General features: G+C 38.0%; 1 protein-coding gene and 1 pseudogene across 1 annotated transcript in view; one reads left to right on the top strand and one right to left on the bottom strand.

Moving 5' to 3' along the window:
• The window catches only part of LOC148371618 (F-actin-uncapping protein LRRC16A-like), a 74951-nt gene that overhangs the window by 3363 nt on the left and 50542 nt on the right, over positions 1-21046 (top strand). The window contains exons 2-3 of the mRNA XM_088326160.1: positions 4327-4424; positions 20617-20667. Coding sequence (XP_088182286.1) covers positions 4327-4424; positions 20617-20667 — 149 coding nt within the window. The remainder of the gene's footprint in view (positions 1-4326; positions 4425-20616; positions 20668-21046) is intronic.
• On the bottom strand, positions 18085-18245 carry LOC148371619 (U2 spliceosomal RNA; annotated as a pseudogene).

Raw genomic sequence — 21046 nt, 5'->3', positions numbered from 1 at the left:
TAAGGAGTCTGTCAGGATCACATCATGTGAGGGGTTGTGTGGATGATGAGCATTGTTAGGGTCATTCATTCAACTATGGTAGTGAATCAGCACCATGCCTCATTTGTTTACAAGAAATTCTTTAGGAACAACGCTATCTAGGCTTTTATTATTTTACCTCAACAGTATATTGTACATTTAGATGTAAACATTTATTCTTTTCTCTTCCAAAGTAACTTGTCATTCTCACACTTTAGTACAAACACCCATAATCCCACTAACAAAATATTTATAATGGTCTTGATCCCAAATTGTGGGCTGTGGCATTTTTTTCAGAAACAAATTTTTATTCATAAAAAAATGGTTCAGGCAAATTATCAAAGTATAGGTGTTACATATGTATATATGTATGTGTATATATATATATATATATATATATATATATATATATATATATATATATATTAAAATGCTCAAGTTGAACCTCAGCTAGCTGGACTCAATCCTACTTGATTTGGTGTTCGATGCGGTTTACGCCCTGAATTAGTCACTACTTAATGATAGCACACATTAATTAGGTAAGACCATTTTCACATTGAAATTTTAGTCTTGAGCTCAATGTACTTTTTTACTCGGTGCCGCCACTTCCTGGCTTGTGTCATCATTTCAGCCTCGGTCAGCTCTTTCATGATGCGTTTTTTCTCATTTTGGGGTTTGTGTTGGCATTCGGATTTTACTTGAAGCAGGCCTTTTCTTACTTTCACCATTTTCATGCTATACTAACAAATACAGTAATCCCTCGGTTATCGCGGTTAATGGGGACCAAGACCACCCGCGAAAACTAATAATCCGCTAAGTAGCGGCGCACCTTCAAAACTACTTAAAAAAAACGTATACAGGTATACAGTATACCCCCCCGCCATTAAACCGAAGTGATCTGGCATGATGGGAAGGAGTTATTGGGTGACTCATCCAGAACTCTTCACACTGGAACTCAATGCACCAAAACATGACCCACAAGTGTAGCCATGTCTTACATAATTAATTTACACGGAATAGGACTGCGGCGAAACCACTACGAACCATTCAGTATGATTGTAATAACCGCTCTCAACCACATGCAGCCATCGCAGCTTTTTTCGCTTGTTAACACTACCGGTTGGTTACATATTGAAAATAAAAACTGTGAAAATGTGATATTTGATGAGTGTTTGTGAAGCGTTTTGGGAGACAACAGTTAAAAAAATGGTCTGTCTTCATTTTAATGAAAGTGAAAGAGCTACCTTCTGACAAAACCATCATACTTTAGCCAGCGGCATCGAACGGCTTTTACAACAAATAGATGAAACCACACCCAATTAGCCGTGTTTAGGTAGTACAAAAAAACCGCTCGCTTTTGGTATAATAAAGTTCAACTTGAGATGAAATGTGACAGAAGAGAATATACTTACTTCGCGTCGCCGAGTTCCTCCATGATAAACAGCACCACAGAAGAAGGGGGTGAGGTGGGAGGAGTTGAAGGAGGGGGGGTGAGCGAAGCGGTGACTCACCATGACTAAGCATTGTGTCACAATAAGAGTGGCCACACCGTGTCCTCAGTTGACATAAGTTCGCGCTTGCTCAAGTCAATAAATGCTTTTATTGAGAAGGTAAGGTATATTTTTTAGACCCGCGAAGCTCTGAACCCGCAAAAGTGGAACCGCGAACTAGCGAGGTTCCACTGTAAATACAAAACCCACTGGGACAAGCATGACAGCCCTCTCTAGCACTCCCCTAGCCCCCATTCACCCTATTTAATGTGTTCTTCCCAAACAGCTTAGTTGAAAGTAGGATAAAAGTGGATAGGTGCATTGGAAAATAAAGCATATGAGCTCTTTGAACTTGGTTAGGCATTGTTAATACATACTTATTAGAGAAAATATTTAACTTTCAACTTGTTTAATTACACCTCAAATGACGCACCTCTCCTTTAACTAGAGTTGTCTTAATTCAATTAATGTATGTAATCTGCATTACTTCGATCCATTCGTTTTCTAGACCGCTTGTCAATTTTCTATATTCAAAATCAGGTAAAAGGGATACTTTTTTTCTCTATTTATTTATTTTATCCATTGTCCGTACAGTTTATTCTCCCTAAGATCACACATTTTCTCAAAATCAATTCCAGCTGTCTTTGGAGAGAAGCAAGTAACACCCTAAACTGTTCAGCACAAATCCACTACTTCCTGAATTAAGTATTGTATATTATTTCATTATTGGACAATTATATTAATTAAGCCGTGCCTGACTCCAGTGGCTCCAGGTGGAATCGGTGTTACATTAGGTAACAGTACACAAATCATATTCAACATCAATAAAAACCCAATTGTGGCCTGTGCAGTCCTTGGAGACATTTTGTGAATAAGGACTTTACAAATAAATGTGACTTGACCTAATAAAAGTAACCAACACCAATTTGTATTTACTAGAAGCCCGTAAACAAGAGTCAATTTTTGCTTGAGGTTTATTTTCTCCAATTAGGCGTAACTCATATGCTGAGACTAAATCCACAGGGTGGCTGGCTTGTAAAATTAACTCCATTGTTTAAAAATAAATTATTCTGGATTGGATGTGAAATAAAACGTTTGCTTTCGCTCCAGCTCATTAAAATATTCAAGGTTTCGCGTTGTGGAGAGAGACATTAACGCTACGCAGAAAAATGACGCGCATGTCGACCGGATGAGCTGTTTTTGGTGCTTTCCTAATTATTTGTTTTCTTTTGATCCGAAGAACCCTTGGGCAAAGGATACACATGGCAGCACAGATGTGCTCAAGTATTTTCTGCCTCTGAATGGCTGAGTGGGAGTGTGAAAAGCGTGGCGAGGCAGCTGACCCACTTTTGCTCTCTAGGCCAGCTTGCCAACTTTGCTGCTTCTCTTGGGTGCGAACAATCAAGCTGAAGGGGAGCATACGCTGTAAAATACACATACTATATCTCAGTGCAGTCGGTTCCTCCCCATTTTTGTTGCACCATTCAACATGTGAATTTCCCTCCGGGGATAAATAAAGTATCTATCTATCTATCTATCTATCTATCTATCTATCTATCTATCTATCTATCTATCTATCTATCTATCTATCTATCTATCTATCTATCTATCTATCTATCTATCTATCTATCTATCTATCTATCTATCTATCTATCTATCTATCTATCTATCTATCTATCTATCTATCTATCTAACTGTTGTTGACGTTTAGCATAACCTCTTTCTTGAGTTGGAGTAATATGCAATACTATGTTTGACAAAGATGCTCTTACTGGTGCCAACATACATTTTAATCTGTTTTTTGGGACTGATAGTAGTTGGGAATGGCCACATTGCGCAATATGGGGTCCTTCCTTGGGACACTGTCGGATGTTTTTGATAAAGAATATCACTTTTATCCAAGACACCTGTGATAAAAGACTTGTGTGCTCAGACAGCTATGAAATTGCTCGATCGCATAGTAACATGTCAGTTTATTACCTACCTGCACTTGTTAGTGCTCTGACTGTTTCCCAAGTATCACTAGATATATAGCCTGTAATGCATGTGGTTTGTAGACTGAATGTCAATTTTAGGATGTGGAAAGTTGGACAGCAAAGGTTATTTGATAAAATGCCCAAAAAAGTATTTTTGTATATTACATACCTTGTTGCGCAGAGGGATATGCAAAGACGCATGCCTAACTCTCTGGATTTTTGGGGGGATGGATTTTGTAGAATTTTTATAAAAATGCATACTGAAGTTTAATTTTGCTTCACATAAAGTTGGGCAAATTGTAATATATTTCATATGCATTGGCGTCTGTATTGCTACCCAGGTGATGTGATTTCTTATAAATCAGATATCATTACATCTTCAGGGTTCTGAATAACACTATTCTTTGTGGTGTGTGAAATTGATCATATTTTCAATTAAAAAAGCAATTATGTCTGTATAAATATTACACATAGGTTTATCAAATGAAATGAAATGATCTGCATTTATATAGCGCTTTTTAAAGTCAATGAAGACTTCCCAAAGCACTTTACAATGTGCTTCACATTTACCCATTCACACACCAATAGCGGCCGTGCAGCCATTCAAGGCGCCAACCTGCATATTGGGGGCATTAGGGGTTCAGCGTCTTACCCAAGGACACTTTGACATGTAACACAGAGGAGCCGGGATTCGAACCTGCGATCTCTTGATCCCAAGACGAGTGCTCTACTCTTATTAATTCAATTGAGATATAAACTTGTAGGTGTTCAATAAGACATTTCTATTACATTTGAAATAAATGCCAAGGCTGCCTTTCAATCTTTTGTCTTTCTGTGTTTAGAGAGCATGCGGGATGCGGTGGGGAGGAAGGTGAAGCTGTCACTGAGGAAGCGAGTCAAACTGGAGATCAAAGGAGACAAGACAGAGAACCGAGTCTTGGTGAGTCTGTTGACTGTTGCCTTTTTTCAGTACTCACAAAATTAGTGTATGCCTCTTTTCTGTTGTCATGTAACCTCCACACATTATGTAATATTCATGTTTTTATTATTTGAAAACTGTTTTCATAATGTCATTTGGAAAATCAAAAGGTTTTTTTTTCTGAGGATAAACGATCATCTTGATAAACTGTTATCTTTCTTTTAATCCAAGCTGAGCGTTTTAAAAGAACCGTTATATATACGTTTTTAGAAAAATCTGTATATTGCTATTCATGATTATGCAATGTCCTAAAATACAAGCGGGATTCAAATGGTTTAAACTTGTTCAATATTATGAATAAAGATGATAATGTATTTTTATATCTTTGAATTTTTTTTTATAATATGAGCAAGGTTTTTTCAATGTGTTTTTGAGCACCAAATTCACAATCAGCTTGGCGCCATTACAAGTTTTCAACTTCCGATACAATATGTGTTGTCTAATACTGATACTATCTGATCCTTTATCAACAGATTGATATCTATATTATGTTCTTTGTTATTTTATTTTAATCCGGATTGGGCAACTTGAATTTGGTTGATTTTGTTCATTGAGTTGTTTAAGGTTAGCATCATTACCCTTATATTTCGTCTTACTCCTCTGAATTCAGGGTTATCTATGGCCAACACCAACGTTGAAATCCATCATTCATTAAGCTATTTCTTTTTGCATTCTCAGAAAATTAGAATATTCTGACGTCATTTCCTGTAATGCAATTAAAATAAAGGCATACATTCTGGATTTCTTCTGAATCAACTTAAATATTGTAAGCCGTTAATTTATTTTTATATTGCTGTCTATGCCTTTAAAAAGTGTGGGATGTTACAATATTTTGAGATGGGATATTTTAGTAATTGTCTTAATCAGCAAAACTTTCCAAGACATTCCTGTATATTCAGAAGCTGCTGGATAAAGGAGCCAGGGCTTAAATTGGAATAGACTATTTCTATATTGGCATTAATATCAAAGATTTTGGATGAAATGTGATTAAATCCAATATTGGTTTCAGGGAAAATATTATTCGGATATCTGCTGCAAATATTCGATCAATACACTAATCCTAAAAGTATTTTTTTCAGATGACTGTAAACAGTCGGTGGCTTGTGAAATAAAAAAAATCCTTTTTGGTGTAAGAACTGACAAGTTAATCAAGACTACCCTTCCAATGCTAAATACTTTAAATAAGGCCATGAACAAATCTAATGATTTGTTGGTAAGGTTTTTTTTAATGGTTGCTATATACTGCACTTTGAAAATTTTTTTTTTTTCCCAACTAAGTTTCTGGGTCTTGCACTTGTATGAGATCACATCATTTGCAGTATGTATTCAGCCATTATGGTTATTTATATTGTAAACTTTTAATCAGGACGGGCTGCTTCTTTTACTCTTCTCAATCAGACCAAGCTAACAAGTCATATTGGGTGACAATATGGTCAAAATGAGGTCAATTCTGTTGAATAGTTGTGCCAGTGGGACTTTTCAAACATAGTGAAAAAGTCCAAAAACCTTTATCTTTCTAGCCCCAATTAATTTGAGTGCATCTGGTATGCCAGCTTTTAAATTAATCTCCAGAGTCTTAATACTTTGGCAGGCATGCACTGAGTGGTACTTTGCAATCGCTGTTTAAAATCTAACAGCTCAGATAATTTGAGGCAAACGGGCAGTCATTTATTAAATGACTCAGGCGTGTGTCTGAATAACTTCCACAGTCACATGGAAAAACAGCTGTTCAAATTTTATTGACGAGAATAAGTGACATAAAAGACAGACATTTCCTGCTCTTCGACATGTAAAGTGCATTTAGGTTTCACTGAAAGGTCATGGTACAGTTCATCCGGTTACTTGGGACTGTGACAAATAGCAACAGCAGCTTGGAACATTAAGGGTTGGCCATAAAGTAGTAGATCAACCAACCTCATAGATTATGGAGTCCTGATAGAACAGGGGTTGGGAATGTTTTGACCTAATTAGCCATAAAAGAAAACATACAGTAGAATTCCGACTATAAGGCGCACTTGATTATAAGCCGCACCCAGTACATTTTTAAAGGAAAAAACTATGTGTACATAGATAAGTCTGACCTGTCTATAAGCTGCATGTGCCCACATTGAAACATTATATATTTACAAAGAATGACGGTACGCAAGAAGTTTGAACCATACGGGACCATACCCTCTTAACGTTCCGGCAGGCCGCTGGACTTTTTATAAACAAATACGTGTCTGTATGATGTTACCAGTCACTGAAAAACGTCATGTCAAGGTATTTAAAAATATACTCATCAGACAAACATCACAATCATTCTGAAACAATATACAGTGGAACCTTGGTTCTCGACCAAAATCCGTTCCAGAACCCTGTTCGAAAAGCGATTTGTTCGAACACCAAAATCATTTTTCCCATTACGAATAATGTAATTCGTTTTAATCCGTTCCAACACCCTGAATGTTTACCTTTAAAACACAAATAACATAAACATAAATGTAACCCAGGCTAATCGTACGTTCGCGTTATCGTAATCTTCCGTATGAAAGATTACGCTAACATGAAAGTGTAAAATTAAAAAAAAAAAAGGATAAAGAAAATAATTATGAAGAGGATTTTTACCTTTGTGGTGGTCAGCAGAAGGCGCAGGTGGACGGTGAAGAGGGATGGAGGAGGAAGGAAAATTATTGTTTGGAAGGAGAGTCCCCTTCCATAAAAACTTCGGGGAGCTCTTCTTTCTGAGGGGTGCTCACACGTTCAAATCTCTTTGCTATGGATGACTCGGCTACAGGATGTTCTTTTCTTTTAAAATATCTATCCAATGACACTTGCTTCTGCCTTCTTTTTAGCACTTTCGGAAGTGGTCCATGACAGTGTCGTTAAAGTCATTGATGACTGGTGGCCGCAGCTTCATCATGGTGGTGGAGTGGTGAAATTCTTTAACTCGGCCCATTTGTTACACATTTGTTTAATTTCGGACGTTCCCTATTGTAGTGGAGGTGCAATTGCACCTGAGAAAATTAAAAGGAGTAAAAAAAATGTGATTTTGTTCGAACTACGAAGCAAGAATTTCTCGTATTTTTTGTTCGGAATCCGATTTCTTTGAAAACCGAGGTTCCGCTGTACCCGAAAACTATAAAGCCGGCGTAGCTCACCAGTACGTCCCTTGGGCCATCTTCAACTTCGCAAAAATGGCTTCGTTACATCAAGTATAATCCATAAAATCCAACAGTGTAAAATATTTACTCCAAAACCGATAACAATGCCAACAGATGAACAGGAATCCGCCTTAAACATTTCTGCTTCGTCGGACGTTGATTCTTGTAATTCGTTTGTTTCACCACGTTAGCTCTGTTTACCAATAAACAGACTCGTAAAATTATTCCCAATATGGTAGTTAGCGCTCGCCTTTCGATTGACACCTTTTCCATAATGAGGGTTTGTCCAAGCTAGTTTCATTCATGCAGAAAGCACAAAGTTACATTAAACTTGCGCCTGTATTCCACATGTCTCACTCTTACCTTTACTGCTCGGGCACCCCTGGCGAAAAAAATGCATCTATTGGCCGCATCGTTGCATAACCCAAAGGGTTGAAAGATTGGGAAAAAAGTCCCGGCTTTATAGTCCGAATTTTATGGTACTTTGATCTTTTTTTTTGAGCGAGCCACACCATATGTTTAAAGAGGATATTGAATTAAACTGCCAAACACTCTTTCCAGACAAGCTAATTATTTAGCACGTTTTATTTCACTGTGTGACATTTGATGATTTGATAACATCTGAAAAAAATACCAGGGCATGTGTCCCATAACAATAAATTATACCACTTAAAATTCATCTCACTCCTGCAGTTATTTAAGTATTGAAGCTCATTTTGACTCATTTTTGTCTGAATTAATTTTTTTCAAAACAATGTGTGGGCAAAGTTCTTTTGTAAAAATGTCACAAAATTCTGCTAACAAGGATACCTATGTATTTACCTTTAGTGGAGATAATGCTGGCCAAGAAAAAATGCGCACGCTGTGTGTATAGCTCTGCCCATTCCTACCGCTCACCCAATCAAATTGCTCTGAATGCTAGACCTTTTGGGGTCTTTAACACCACATATCGATTGTGGGCCAGCGGTTTGGATTGAAAATGAACAATCCACTAATTGATCTCTACTTGTGTAATCGGTAAAAAACAATAAGATGGTTGAATTAGTCCATAAGAATTTATTACCCTTTCATATTTTACGCTTTAGTCGCTCGATAGCAGAAAAGAGCTTTCCTAATCGTTTTTAACAAATTCTTCAGCGCAACCCAACCAATATTGTCAAACCCTCGATTTGTATTTTTATTGTAATGCTGCTGCTGTGTTATTTTTGTTTTTCAGGGAATATAACAATAATGACAATTGCCCTCCATTATTTTAAACTGAATTATTTTTAGAATTATGTCATCATGCAATGGTTTTTAAATTAATTTTATAATTGATTGAAACTGTTTAAGTCATCTAGGGCCAAGAAGAGAAAGAATGAGCTGGACTTTCTCGTTTCCTGTGTTCGCTAAATGATTTGGCAGCTGTGCGAGGTGGGAAGCTTGTGATTGTGTGGGAGAAAATTGTACTTGTCAGTTATGTAGTGCTCTCATTAACTGAAGAAGAAGTGAGGCTTACATCTGAACAAAAATTGTTCATTGAGGCTTTATTTCAGGCCCAGTGTTACAAAAATCATTTCCATGTGCAAACTTGAACATGTTAACTGAAGCGTCAAAAACTAGCAGAACAATGCGAAAGTGGGAATTTGCAAGGATTTTCCGTGAACAGTGTGAATTTTTGTATTTTCTACATTCAGCGAGGATGAGAAGGTTGTCATCACCACAGTGCTTGACCTCAGTCAACCAAACAATTAACAGTTTTTGCCATGTAAAATAGAGAAACTGATTCTAAAAGCATAAAAGGAAGGCAAGGAAATTTGTGAGAGAATTGTCATGAGTATGGGTGGGATAGCGTGTGCTGATTGTCTATTTTGAACATTGTGTTACTTAAAATGTATTGCAATGTTTTTAAAGTTGGTTTGTTGGAGTCCTTAACCTCTAGGGCAATAGTGGCACAATTACCTGTGGTGTGTCTTGGGCAAGTACAGCCTGGTGGTGCCCATCCCTCTCCATGCCCACATGTTTCCACCCGGTCTCGAACCTGGGACCTTTCTCGTGTCAGGCGAATGTGCTAACCACTGCACTACGAACAACTGCAAATATTTGTCGATGCAGCATTTTTATTTTGCACCCTTCCCTTTGTACTTAATTACCGAGGCAAAATGCTCCATGAAACAAAATATTAAAGACGCCATCAGCTACAACAACATTTAAAGTATCATATGTATCATTGGATCTTGAATCATTTATGAATTAATGAATGGCCTTAATTAATACAAGTATAATAAAATTGGACGACTTTTCCTTTCAAGGGAAGTTAAACTAATTATAAAGTAACATGTGCAAAGGATTAAAATAGTAAACTATATATTATTATATATAATAAATATGTGCATAATCACACTGGCAGTTTACAGCTATTTTAAAAAAAATAACTTTTTTTTTTTTTTTTTTTTTTTAAATGAATGAAATGCTTACAATTAAAAAGTGCACAAAATGTGAGATGTCTTTATTAAATAGCAATGATGACAAAAACAATAACACAAAAGCGGAATGCTAACGTCTTATCAATGGTAATCAACTTGGTCGCATCTGTGTACGACTTACTCCTACCCCTCTTGCATCCAAAGACTGAGAAGAGGTTTTTTCATATGTAAAATGAACACCCGCCTCTCTACTATTTTACCTGATGATAAATTCATACTTTGGTATTTCAAAATCTAAATCACGCAATAGGATGCAAAATGTTTTCCCACACAAATGCTCAATTTACTAGCCAAAGGTTTACGCTTATAATTAAGAATGTGCATGCTTTAATTTCCACTTTGCATTTAGTTGTGTGTCAAATGTGCATAATGTTGTCTTAGCTTTCCTGAAGTGTGCTGCTCTGACTGATATTTAAGTTCCTATAATGTCTTTTTAGCTCTCAGCCTTGACAGGTGCTCTCACTTTCCCTTTAAGGGCCCGGTCACACAGCCGTTTGCGGCTGAATCACGGCCAGAAATTTCTGGCTGTGAGGCGGACGCTATTGGACGCTTTAAGATTGCCATACAGACGAGATACAGCAGTGCTTTACACGCGGTCGGAAATTCACGCGCGGTTGGCAGCGCGAAAATGTTTTGCGCTGCTCAATACTTTAGAGCACGGGTACACAGCCTTACACGGGCGTATCGAGGCTGAATCACGGCCAGAAATTTCTAGACGCTGTTGGGCGCTGTTGGACGCTTTGAGACCGCCATATAGACGAGATACAGCAGTGCTTTACTCGCGGTCGGAAATTCACTCGCGGTTGGCCGCGCGAAAAAGTTTTGAGCTGCTCAAAACTTTGAGCATGTGTTAACCGCGGGCGGCACACGAGGTAATGACGCGGAAATGACGCGGAACGACGTGCTCTGGCCGCGGCCAGGGCGTGGTTACACATGGGTAGGACGGGAAATTTCAGCGGGTCATCGTGGGTGGAGCATGGTCATAGCATGTTCTGCGCCTGTATCGCGGTGTTATTACGTGAAATTAGCGTGTTACGCGTGTGACGGCCAAACGCCTTTCTCCGCGTATATACAGCGCGATTTGCCGAGCACACGTCAGTTATGCTCGAGACGTCAAGGGGGTGAACATGGATCCCCGTCAGCGTAGTGACCTCGTCTTAATCATTTTTATTTCTTGACATTTCTTTTCATTTCATAACAAGATAATAAAATAAAAATGAAAAACGATTACAATAATAACATATTGGCTTCTTCGGTGCCATAGCTTGAAATCTTGATCTTCACGGGACTGTGTCTTGAGCGGTTATGATTTCTACAGCCCGGTGTTATGCCGAGAAATGCATCCCTGCCGAGATTTTCATCCCCTCGCTACTACAACCACTTTTACCTCGTTTTATCTCACTTTTATATCACTTTTAGGGAATGTAATGGCGAACATATAACCAAATCCACTTCGTCTTGCATTTGTTGGGATTGTAATACAACTTAAACCATTCCGTCTTTGTTTTTGTTGTGAACGTAATCGAACGGTAATGCACACCGTATATAAAATCCTCCCCCCCTCGCGTGAACGCGCATTCTGCTGCGCTTCCAACAAAAGCGATCGTATTCTATATAAAACGCTTATTAAAACAATAAAGCGAGGTAATTATAACAATTGGGAGATCCTAGTCTATATAACACGTTTATTTAAACAATAAAGTGCGATCGTATTCTACAAAATGAGTTTGTTAACGCGGATGAAAAAGTCACCAACTTCAATGCACGCTTCCAACAAAAGTGATCGCAGCAGAAGGCGCGTTCACGCGAGGGGGGGGGGGGGGGGGGTTTGCGTAGGAGTCTGATTTGGGCACAACACCGGCTCGGGAGCTTTTATACCCGTGGTCCACACGAGAAAATGACGCGGAAATGACGCGATGAGGAAGCGGAACAGTCGCCGGCGTCTGTTTTGCGGGCATACCACCGATGAACAGCGGGTTGGCCAATTTGCGCATTTTCCATCGCGGGCAACCACGGGCAAAAAAAAACAACGCAAAATTTTACCCGCGATACAATCGCAACCGGCTGTGTGATCGGGCCCTAAGATGGCAGGGTGATAGAGGTTGAGATAATGGCTGCAGCCCATAAAACAAACACCGATAGAGGCTCAATCGTCATGTCAGTCTACTTTATCTATGTGGCAAACTGGCCTTGAGGAAGACTCTGAACCTTGAATTGCTCTTGATGAGACCAATTCACAATCAACTGATATTTTTTTGTCCTTTGCGTTGTATGACAGTGTTGTTGAGAAATGTAAATCAAAACAAAAATGGTTTTCTTTTAGGATATGTTTATAATCACAAGATGGACTACAGTGTTAAGGGACTGATGTCTAAATATTGTGAGAAACACTGATAAAATATAAAATTCATGTGCTGCAGATTGAAAGGCTGTTAGACCAAGCGAGGGCAAACGGGGCAGAGAGCACTCAGGGACTTTGTTAGTGTGCCAGATATTATAAAATTGTGTTACTCATTCAGAGAATTTTGTCCGCCTTTTGCAACTATTGCATTCAAGCACTCCCTTAGGCGTTGAACTCATGTTGGTCCCCATAAAAATGAGTGGGCGTGTGTTTATCCAAGACAGAAATTCTAACTGAGGGTTAAAGGCTTTTTTTAATCTCCGCATAGAGTATGCTTTGTAGGCATGCCTTCAATTCCACATTATGACAGTGTGATATACATCTTGTAATTAAATCAACATTAACACAGATAGTCTTGTGTTCCACTACAAAGGCGGTCCTTGAAGTGATCAGTTGGTTAATCTGTTACTAATTTAAAGGAGTGTGGACTAGGATGTTGTGAAAAATCTGCAGGGTCAAGTCAAGTCATGTTTATTTGTATAGCCCTTAATCACAAAGAGTCTCAAAGGGCTGCACAGACCACAGATTATTGCAAACCACAGACTATTATGACACCATCACCTGATCTAAAACCGACATGAGGACAGATGATACACAGATATTGTCAACATAAAATATAGGTTATTCATATGTTATAGAATAGAAGTGTGTTTTAAGCTTTGATTTAAACATTTCCACTGAGGTTACAGATCGGATATCAGGGGGAAGAGCATTCCACAGCACCGGGGCCCAAATGGAGAACGCTCTCGAACCTGCGGATCTCTTCTTGGCTCTTGGGATCACTAGTAGACCAGCATTTTCAGAGCGAAGGCTCTGGACCGGAACATAGGGGGATATTATATCTGAAAGATATGAGGGAGCAAGTCCATGCATGATTTTGTATACTACCAACAGAACCTTAAAATCACATCTTAAGCTAACAGGGTCCTCTCTTTGTACTGAGCCCTTAAGCCCCTTTATGTTTATACACTTTCTTGTGTTTCATGGTATTCTCATTTTGCTAGAAGTTTATCTTTAGGGGCAGTCAGAAAACAGAATTGCCCTCGTTCCTGAGGCTCACCTGTATTGTCTTTTGAAACAGCCCTTCGGTCAACCACCATCTTTTATTTAGTGGCTCAAAAACATTTTCTAAAGCAGGGGTCTTAAACTCATGGCCCTCAAGGTAATAGTTTCTAGCCCCCAACATAATATGAAAGCTTAACGTTCGAGCGGCCCGTGTGAGTTTGAAATGAATGCTTTATCTATGCTAAAAATTTAGGCAGCACTCTAAATGTACCCACTAATGCAGTCTTTTTCAACCTTTTTTGAGACAAGACACATTTCTTTCATTTAAGAAAATTCAGCGCAACACCACCAGTCGCTGCCATTGCATCACTGGTAAATACAAATGAAAGATAGCTTACAGTAGATTGTACAGGCACTACAGGCACTAAAATTGGATAGTTTCACACGGCACAGTACGTTAATTAATTACTAATAACACTGCACTAATGTTAGAGATCGATATACGTTTGCCCTGCAGAATGATTGTCTAGCTACTTCTTGTTTTAACCCACATAGTGCCCTACACATTAGACTCAAAATTCAGATTCCACTATGGAAAAGAAATACAAATTTCTCAATATTTTTTTATAAAAAGTGACTTTGGTATGATAGTTCATGTCTTTTTGCCTAAGATCAAATGTTTACAGCATGGGTCTCATACTCGCGACCCTCGGGCCATTTGCAGCCTTAAAGGTAACGGTATGCAGCCCCGGACTTAATATTAAAGCCTAATGTTAGAGCGGCCCGCCTTAGTTTGAGATGGAGACTTCCTCTGTGGTAACTAAATGGGCAGCACTCAAAATGTACTCACTAATGCGGTGTCTTTCAACCTTTTTTGAGCCAAGGCACGTTTCTGTCATTGAAAACAGCACGGTGCCGTTGTAACTCAGGTAAAAGTAAATCCAAATGAAAGATAGCTTATGCTAGATCACGCTGGCACACACATTGTATAATTTCCCACGACACAGTACGACAATTGATAACTGAAAACACAGCACTAATGTTTGGGATCGATGTACTGACTCAAAGTTTGAACAAATAATCTGATTCAGTTGACCATTTTTTGTTTTTTTGTTTTTGCAAAATGAACGCAAAATATTTTATTCAAATTGAAATGAGGAACGAGAGGCTGCTGTAGTGTGGAAGGAGATAGTCAATGCTGTTGAACTAAAACTCGTACAACATTGGCTGCATTTGACATTTATCTTTTGATGAGTTTTTGTATTTGAAACCTGATGCGGCCCAACCTCCGGCAGACCCTAGTTCCAGCGTCACCCGAGTAAATTGAGTTTGAGACCCCCGCTCTAAATGCTTTAATGGAAGTATTTACCTTATCTCGAATGTCTTTTATTCAATATGTTTAACTTGTGCTACAGGCTTTTTATTTACCTTACTTTTCTTCATGTTTCAAGCTTTCATAAATAGCTGCTAAATCTTTGATTCAAACAGTTGCCATTCCAAAGTTTGGTTACCCTAAAAATATATTCAGTCAGTTAGCAATTTTGTTGCCTTCATCAACGTCTGTTTAAAAAAATTTTTTTGTTTTTTTTAACTGCTACATTGGAGTTTTTGTGAAATGTTCTACTGTGCAAGACCTTACCAATCGCTCTTTGGGTGTTTTTTGATTGCAATATTTGCATATTTGAACGACATATTACTCTCGGTAATGTATCCCAAGGGAGTTATTACTATGCAATGGAGTCTGGCCTCATGAATGCTCCACCCACCATCAATCATTTAATGATTGTTTTGGTCAGGGTCATGTTTCCTCAGTCTTAGGGGCATTTGCATCCAATCATCAGTGTTATATATTTTTGTAGATAGTGTCACACTATTGATTTATAAATTTCCTACTCCTGTGATGTCTACATCAGTGTGTTTACACTATTATCTGCTAATTATTCATTTGAACAGAATTGCATGTGTTTAAATAGTGTTTACATTTTCCCGGCCCTAGTATACAATGTGGGGGTTTCTGTCAGTACAAGCTCAAATGCTTTATATTAATCTTGAAGTGGTTATTTGACTGTTGATGCCCTGCTAGGAGTCATAAAAATCACATTGCTTAATGTAAATGAGGTTTGCAGGTCAAAGCCACAGTTTACATTGATTGAACTGAAATGACATGTTTGTGCTTTGTCAACGGTCATATGAAAACAAGTGGTTTAAATGATAATCCTGCTTTTGGTCAATACCGGGAAAAGCCAGAGAGCAGACTCAATAATGTTACTTTAGTTTGATTTTTACTGCAGCTGGGTTTCGCTAGTATGCCTTAAATTGGAATTGTTTTGATTCTGGTCTCAATCCAATAGTTATACATGTGACTTTTTGTTTTGATTATCAGAAAATAGGAATTATGTGTAGTCGACACTAATTACACCCTTTATGTCGGCTGTCCTGGTGAGTTGTGAGATAGCAGAATACTTTATATATTTGGGCTTTCCATAGCTGCCTTCATGTTATTCTCCTTAACGGCACAGATTATTGTAGTTAGCCAATAGTGCCACTGTTGTTCAGCTAAGTAATGTTTTGGGCGTTCAAATTATCTTTCAGTTTTAAGTAAAGGCTGTTGGTGTACTCTTGCTCAATATTTAGAAATGTCTCTACTGTTCTATATTAGGATAACAAAACACACCTAATAAATGCAGCGGATGTTGTTTGAGAGATTAAACACTATTCTTCCTTTTTGCTATGTAAATGCTAAACAGTACCATGTTGTGTTCCTCTTTAGCACGCAACAAAATTGTGCTGTCCTATTGATGGGATATTTGCATTGCCAGCTTGTACAAACTCTGAACAGTGATTTATCTTACGTGTTCAGAGGAAATGACAGCACAAAGCACTGTGACATGACATGTTCCTCTTTAGCAAGTTGCACAATAATGCTTTTATCATGTGAGGTTATTAGTATTGTTAGCCTGCCCTGCACACATATTTTGAAAAGAGAAATCCCAATTTACCATTCTGAACATGGATATTGTTTTTTTAAAAGGCTGTTACTCTTAATGTTTGGGGATTTTAGTTTTGTGTACACGCTCAGCATTTACCCTTACAAAGATATCTGATCTCTTGCACATTCCTGCTCTCGACTGATGATATCTGCCTACTCCAGAGGGAAACCTGCCCTGCCAAGATCAGAAAGATTCCACTCCCCCCGCCTCCTTTTTTTTTACTGCCTTTGTCTTTCCTTTTTTGACGTATTTCCTGATGACTCCAACAAAGCATTGTGGGTTCCACATAGAGTGTTTTAAGACTCTCCTCTGCTTTGGTTGGTTTAGCATTGTAAATGTTTTTTGCCACAACTTGATTACTTTTTTGCAGTTTTATCTTCGCTTCTCCCTTTGTGTTCATATCAGTTTTTAAGAAACCTTGGCCACGATACAGGGTCACTTCACAGACAGAGCCACCCTGTCCCTCATATACCCTACTACAGAGTGCTGATGAAGGATTGTGACTGTTCTTGGTTCTTGATCTTTGTACACAACACATAGCATTCTTAAAGGACACCCTGTAGGCTGACATTCTTCTATTGCTTCATCTGCTCTTTCAGCAGAAGGGATGAGGGGGCAGCTACTATATTGAATTAAATTGTTTTCCCACTCAATCGTCTCAAATTGAATTGTTTCACTAATCAATGTGGCCCAATATTGTGTTTTTGAATAAGATAAGTCACTTTTTTTGCCAAAGAATCGATTTTAGGTCAAACTAGCAAAGCACAAACAATTATAAAACGGTAATGAGTTTTTGTGTTATTGATGTTAGTCAAACAGAATAGCATTTGTCAGTACAAACTGATCTGTCATTTTGATTTATGACTGTCAATTAGTCTATTGTAGCTTCTGCTGTCCAATCGTAATTGCATAAATTGTTGTACCTTTCAACACAATTTCACGAGCATAAGCTAAAATAACAACATTTGTAATTGACAAATTATTTGAAGTTCAATAATGTTTCTCAGCCCCATTGAGTTCTCAAAGCAACCTTGAATTTGAATCACTTTGCAAAAAGTAATTTGCAACTTGGCACCCACTATTGTTGATCAAAGTAAATTGAATGCCTAATGACTCGGCGTGAGTGGGTAAGCGCTAATATCCATTTTAAGAGCCAAATGATGCAAAATTGCAATCGCCCTACTGCCTCCCCGGCCCCTCCGAAAAGTACAAACAAAAAAAAGAACTATGTGCTTCCTCTGCAGCTTCAAAAAAGGACTGGATTAAATCATGTACTCAGGCTTTCAAAATTCTTAAAACTTGTATGTTTTAAATTTTGATTGCATTGTTTTATACTATCTGTTCCAATCAACCTCACAAATAAATTATAATATGAAATAATTCATTTGCATTTTATGCCCTGTTTATTTGGGGGGGGATTTTTTAAGGGTTATTGTTCTGTCTTCTTTATTCATTATGGGGTTTTTAGGGGTTTTTAAGGGTTATTTATCTATCTTCGTTATTCATTATCCGTTATCGGTCAGTTCATAATACGCTACAAAGCCTAGGAGCCGGGACACTTACTCTCAGCCAAAAGGCCAAGCTAAGGTCCTAGCCCTAAAGCCTTGTTGCGATCATTGCGAATGCACCGTTCCCGGAGGTACTGCAATACCGGGCCGATGCGTGGAGTGGACAGAGCAAGCTCTTATTCCATCTCCGGGTATCGGTCAGGTAAACTTTAATGTAAAATACAATTTTGATATGACCTTTCCATAATTTGTGGTATATTGATAAACTGTACATTGTCCCTTTTTTATTTGCTGTCAACTTGGAACAATATTTAATTGAGTCACATATTTCTATCTAACTATCCTTATTTCCATAACCGAAACCATTAATCCAACAATTCTGAATATTTGTCAATTAAAGCCTATGTACTTTTTCACTTGGCCCCACAATGCAAAGTTGCAATCTGGTGTCACATGGTTGTAATAGGTCTCATGATAGTGTGTGTGAATGTGATCAAAGACATGGAAGGACTAAAGCCTTTTAAAGCAGGAAGGGGCAGCTTTCGAGGGAAATTTGGTATACTGTAGTCCAAATATGCTTTTGCCGCACTTCCATGTTTCTGTAGCTGTTCTTGGCCTCTTATCTAACGAAAGCTTGATGATACTACCAGACAGGACTTTCCACAGCAGTAGTCACTTTCATTCATAATCACTGATTGAAAAACTGTTTGTCTTTACAAATTTATGTATAAATCTAGGCTCAGCTGTTACCATAGAAATCCATTGTGTGTGTCATGAGGGTTTGACCGTTGGACAAAAAGCATAACTAAATCATGCTGATGCTGTGAATTGAGAGCAGACAAACAAATGAATTATAGTTACTATCTGACATTGTCTCGTCATTGGACCACGATACGTTTTATTGATATTTATAATTTCAGTTTACTGGGAGTCAAACAGATGCACAACGAAAACAGGAACTGAATAAACATATTTTTATATGTCAATATTTCAGATTTTGTGTGTGTAATGAAGTTTATTTATCTGTGCACACATCACACTGTCATTAAAAGGCAAACCTTTTTATCTGTAAATCGTTTTTTTTTTTTAAAGTACAGGAAGTAATGTTTATTCAAAAAGCAACAAATTTTATGTGCTGCACACAGTATCACTGCTCATTGGAAATCGAATGTGTAAACTGCTTCTTGATACCACACCAGAATAAATATGTTTTAACTTTAAATCCTAGATCTCGGCTTTGTTGCAAAGCTCGTAACTTTAATTTAAAAACATAAAGACCCAGTATATCAAAAGAATATTTTTTTTTCTTGTCAGCTGAAATAAGATCTTTAAGATGGGTACAGTGCAGTGCTTAGCCCATTCGCCTAATGCGCAAAAGGTCCGCTACAATCCTAATGGTTAAGGGATCCAACCAACCAACACTGTCAATTAACATGGCAGGTATAAACATGTACTGTGTAGCATTGGCACTTTTGGTACTTTTTACTAAAAGTAAAGTTTTCTTTTTGTCATTATCACATTTATTCTTATTATTTGTTGATCTTTCTCTTAGTGCAGCAAACAATAATAACAGTCTTAATTTTAAAAAAAAATGTGACTTGAAATGTTTTGTTGCCATCCTATAATGCTGTCTTTTATCTTGTTATATGAAATGAAATGAAACGATCTGCATTTATATAGCGCTTTTCAAGTCAATGACTTCCCAAAGCGCTTTACAATGTGCTCCACATTTCCCAATAGCGGCCTTGCAGCCATGTAAGGCGCTAACCTGCTTATTGGGGGTATTAGGGGTTCAGTGTCTTACCCAAGGACACTTCGACATGTAACACGGACGAGCCGGGATTCGAACTGGAATCACTTGATCACAAGACGAGCGCTCTACCTCCTGAGCTACTGCCGCCCCAATATATGTCCTCAATACAATCTTTATGTCTGTCAGAACATCTGCCTTCTAGTCTTTTTGTTGTTGTTTTTTAAATTTGCTATTATTATTGATTATGCATCTCCAAAGGGCCTTCGATTTTGATTTAGGAAATGTAATTCAGGATATAAACTATCCAATGTCATTTTTCAGAATTATGTTTCTTTTGTCATTATGAGAATCTGATTTGCAGAAATAGTTGGCAGACAGAGACAAAGCCATTTGGGCCACAATATTTGTTTTATTGGTTGATATGCTGCTTTTTTCTCCATAGTTTTTTTTTTAGGGGGGAAATTAAAATGTCACTCAGAATTTTATTATACACAATTCCCGAGTGGCTCAATTCCTCCTCATAACAATTCCAGTCTTTGTTAGCATCTCAATATCAGGCAATGACCTTTTGAATGGTATTTTCTGCATAGGAATGCTAACTATATGCATACCATGTATGCTTGCTTGCTTATCTTTTTGTGCAGTTTGAAGTTAGTCTATCCATCATATTTCAAGTAAAGACAATTAATAAGTAGAAATTGCATTGTTTTGTATGTTTGACTAGATTTTTCCAGTCACAAGCATTTTCATCCTGATGAGTCATCAAAAGACCTTGTTTGTCTTGTATATCACTTCCTTTTTAAGTGCTGTTTGTGCTACTCTGTATTTACCGCAGAAGAGTTTATATTTACAGCCACACTCATCATTTCCCCCTCTGTTCTCTCTCAGGCACTAGCGTCCCATCGAGCATACCTCCTGACTGCACGCATTCCAACCAAGGTAAGAGGAAAATTGAGAGGTATGTTTAAAGCAACACTTGTTTAGTTTGTCCTCTGTACTGTACTGACTTAATGAGTTTAGACTTGTGGTTTATAAATTTCTGATCCAAAAGCACTCCCACATCCCCTGATTCTAACCACCTCTTCTCGTGGGTCATTTTTTTTATTCTGTATTTAATTCTCATCTTCACCACTTCTTCCTCAATCCAGATTTTGTCTTGCTCTCTCTTCCCCCCCAGCTCACGAGTGTGCCAAAGGTCAGGACGGGTAACCTAGACTTGTCTGGGTCTTAAGCGCATAGTGCATCAAAGAATGTCTTCGCTTGCACCTGAACATAATTTTGTTCAAGTTTCTTTGTTGTAGATTTAAATGTATCAAGG

Source organism: Urocampus carinirostris, chromosome 2 (genome assembly GCF_059441175.1).
Source record: "Urocampus carinirostris isolate Australia breed hairy pipefish chromosome 2, RoL_Ucar_1.0, whole genome shotgun sequence".
NCBI classification, from domain to species: Eukaryota; Metazoa; Chordata; class Actinopteri; order Syngnathiformes; family Syngnathidae; genus Urocampus; species Urocampus carinirostris.
Note: the sequence above shows the minus strand (reverse complement) of the source record. Positions and strands in the feature narration are given on the sequence as shown.